A 3,639-nucleotide genomic window follows, 5' to 3' on the forward strand; every position below is an offset into this window, starting at 1 on the left:
CTGAGGTGTAATACTAATAGAGAAATCAGTTTTCTGTAACTATGGTAATATTTCCTGCACAATGCTGAAAAACTTATTTCATAGAGCAGTTTAGGCATTGGAACTGACTGAAGAATAGAAATGGTCATTGTAAAACAAATCTTGCTTCTCTTTTGTAAAGCAGGAAATTATTGATTCTACTCCTATTGAGTATAGTGTGGTCGTTAACCATACAATAACATTGCTAATTTGTTCTCTTTACATAATGTAACAATCTAAAAAAAATCAAGTTTCAGTTGTCTGTGATTCAAGTAACTTTAATTAATGATGCTGATGGTGCCACTTAATTGATCACCGAGGGGATAAATTATTTTCAATAAAGGATCACTTTCAGCACATAAGACTTATTGACTGCAGAAGTTTTTGATTTTTAAATTATTCTTTCATTCTCACGAGATGGAGAAAGCAATTATTTTATTGTTGAAAGAGATTTACTATCCATTTCTTGCAGTTATCGGTCTACCTGGTGAGCTATTAAAACATGGTTGTTTGGATCAGTTTTGACTGCATCCATGCACTTATGGTCTATTTGATGAAAGAAGTGTATTTGCATGTAAATGGCACTTTGAAACACTGATTATTTCATTTCTTTTTGTTTCAGTGAACTTGATAGCAATTGTGATACTTTCCCGTGGAAACTGTGGGCTTTCCAGATGTATCTCTTTATACATGCTGGCTATGGCAACAGCCGATCTACTGGTCATAATTATCAATGTAATGGTTTATCATATTTTTAGTTATAACTTTCCTTTTTCATTTCTATACCATACTTCTGTGTGTAAATTAATTCTTTATCTTACTGCTGTCACACTAGATTTGTCCACTTGGTTCACTATTTTCTTCACATTTGATCGATTTGCTCTTATCTGCTGCCAGAAGTTTAAGGGAAGATACTGTAATGAAAGAACTGCAGTTGTGCTTATAACATTTTTCCCTTTATTGACCATATTCAAGAACATCCCGTTTTTCTTTGCTTATAATCACAAGAAAATAATCAACAAGGTGCATTGGGGGTGCCAGCCGAGTGGAGCTTTCTTTTCTTCATCTATTGGAGTAGCGTTCTTCTGGTTTCACACAGCTTGGGGAGTTTGGCTTCCTTTTACTTTAATTGCCTTGTTTAATTGTTTGACAATCAGGCATATTTCGTTGGCAAATGGAGCCCGAAGGAAACTCAAGTCTAACATAACTGAGAAAAAATATGATGCAGAGATAGAGAATCGAAGGAAGTCCATCACATTATTATTCACTGTATCAAGCAGCTTCTTACTGCTGTGGCTGCCAGCTGTCATTAGCTTGAAAACCACCAGAATAATAAACGTCAATTCTTACCAAGGAGACCGCACAAACCCTGGATATATCGCCACCGAAATTGGAACTATGTTGAAGTTTTTGAGTTCTTGCCCAAACACCTTTATTTATGCAGCTACTCAGAAGAATTTCAGACAAGAGTTGAAAAAGGTGCTGAGATGTCTCACTTTTTAGTGACTTTTGTTTTCAGGTGTTGAGTTTGCTTGTACGAAACAACGCATGTCAGATAGTCTGCACAATTTCTGCAAAACAACCAAAGTGACTTCTTCCATCCCCAGGAACCGCTTAGTGACTGAAAGAGTCATTGCTACGTCAGGCACACACTATTTCATCCAACCAAACACTACTCCTGAAACAAAAGACAGCATACACCACTTGCCGACTTTGAATCCAATTATCCTGAAATTAGAGATTCTGATCCTGAGAACAGCCTGCAGATTCTATGTACCAGACTAGAAGCCATCAAAATATTTTAAGAAGACAGCCTAAATTCTAACTTTTTCTTATTTTAAAGATAAACGTAAAGCTGTGTTATAGTTGCAATTTGACTTGTCTTTCGAGAGTTTTACAGAAGCTGGTGAAGTCCACATTGATATCATTGGGCTGCAGGGTTCCCAAGCGAAATATGAGTTGCTGTTCCTGCACCCTTCAGATGGCATCATTGTGGCCCATGATGGACATGTCATCTAAAGAATTGGAGGGGGAGTGGAAATGGTTTGCGACTGGGAGGTGCAGTTGTTTAATGCGAACCGAGTGGAGGTGTTCTGCAAAGCGGTCCCCAAGCCTCCGCTTTGTTTCCCCAATGTAGAGGAAGCCACACCGGGTACAGTGGATGCAGTATACCACATCGGCAGATGTGCAGGTGAACCTCTGCTTAATGTGGAAAGTCACATTGGCAGACATGCAGGTGAACTGTGAACTGTTCAGTCAGATTTGGTTTCAGAACAAACTCTTATTAAGTTTAATTGATTCATTCCTGATGTTGTCTGTTAGTCAGGTGTAAATGCCTAAGCTTTGCCATAACCGATGGGGATATTATTGTTCAAATGTTGAATGTGTTGAGAAATGGATAGGAGCAGCCAATTCAACCCCTCAAGCCTGTAATGCAAATTGAACTATCTCCTGATTCAGTTCTTTAAAACATCACCTGTCGGCTGTAAAGCCTGTCGCAAGGATACTGTTTTTCCCATTGCCATGTCAGGAGAATATTGTGAAAACTGCAGATGTATCCGTTTGAGTGGAAATACTGCCCCTCCCGTGTCCAGTTATGGTAGCTCTCAAAGTAAAAAAAACACTCTTCCCTCCCTGCTGTGTGTTGTTTGTGATAGCTATTTTCCTGAAAGGACGTCTGGCGTGTGATCTCAATATAATTTCTCTGTCTTCTTTTTCATTGCAATATTAAATTTTAAATTGACCTGGACGTAGAAATCATATTTATGTTCTCACCTCTGTTTGGCTGTGGAAATGAATGGACTGTTGACAATCTGATTCTTTTCACACTTCTCTAGGATCTTGAGAGACTCCAAGTCTCCTCCTTGTCAACTCAGAACTGTAGCTATTGTTTCCAAGTGACTTGCCCCCTTTTCTCAGTAAAACAATCTAAGCCTTTTTGTTGATTTTTTATCATTAAACTGCCTATCATGGAGATTTCAGAACAAGTCTCCTGACCTCCTCCTTTTGCCCCAAATTTAAAGACACAGTCCAAAAACGTCATAATCTTACAAACTACATAATTATAACAGTAATAATACTCTCACATATTGATTATGAGCAGCGTTAATGCTCCTGAATTCAGATAATGCCATCAAGTTCAATATGTATCCAGTGAGATGAATTTGATTAAGGAGCAATTTATTTCCCAAATGCTAAGTTGTGATGGTGATCAGGGCAATTTGGAATTTCCTGTTAGAATTAGGAACAATTAAACTGTTTCAGAATATGATGTGACATTTAATCCGAAATTAAATGAGGCAAAACCCAGCAATGCTGAGTTTCCTCCTTTTGGCTGCCATGCAATCTTAATTTTTCTGTTTTTTAAAAGTTCTCCAGGTTCCACAATACTGTTTCACTTCCAGCTGCCAGCCCCAGAGACACCGACAGTTAGATTTAAAGTTACGTTCGCGTTAGGTTTAGTGTTAGGGCCTGACACTAGGATAAGCTGAGGTTTAGGTTTCGGATAAGGGTTGGGGCTGCTGTAGTGTGAGGTTTAGGGTCACTGTGAGGGTTAGGTTTAGGATTAGGGTTTGTGATTGGGTTAGCACTGAGGCTAGGGCTTGGGTTAATGTTATGGTT

General features: G+C 38.5%; 1 protein-coding gene across 2 annotated transcripts; it reads left to right on the forward strand.

Moving 5' to 3' along the window:
• Window positions 1-401: 401 nt before the first annotated feature.
• On the forward strand, window positions 402-3,220 carry LOC125447606 (probable G-protein coupled receptor 139). Of its 2 annotated transcripts, XM_048522160.2 has the most exons (3): window positions 402-505; window positions 641-753; window positions 1,176-3,220. In XM_048522160.2, the coding sequence occupies exons 1-3, from the start codon at window positions 436-438 to the stop codon at window positions 1,218-1,220; spliced, it is 228 nt and encodes a 75-aa protein (XP_048378117.1). In that variant the 5' UTR covers window positions 402-435; the 3' UTR covers window positions 1,221-3,220. The 2 variants fall into 2 exon arrangements, with proteins under 2 accessions (XP_048378117.1, XP_048378116.2); XM_048522159.2 differs by having other exon boundaries at window positions 641-3,220.
• Window positions 3,221-3,639: the final 419 nt, after the last annotated feature.

Source organism: Stegostoma tigrinum, chromosome 35 (genome assembly GCF_030684315.1).
Source record: "Stegostoma tigrinum isolate sSteTig4 chromosome 35, sSteTig4.hap1, whole genome shotgun sequence".
Classification (NCBI taxonomy): Eukaryota; Metazoa; Chordata; class Chondrichthyes; order Orectolobiformes; family Stegostomatidae; genus Stegostoma; species Stegostoma tigrinum.

Coding starts and splice junctions, on each gene's coding strand:
- LOC125447606 (XM_048522159.2), top strand. CDS start 436: ATGGAGAAAGCAATTATTTTATTGTTGAAAGAGATTTACTATCCATTT. Junction 506..640: donor TGCAGTTATCGGTCTACCTG/GTGAGCTATTAA, acceptor TTTTTGTTTCAG/TGAACTTGATAGCAATTGTG.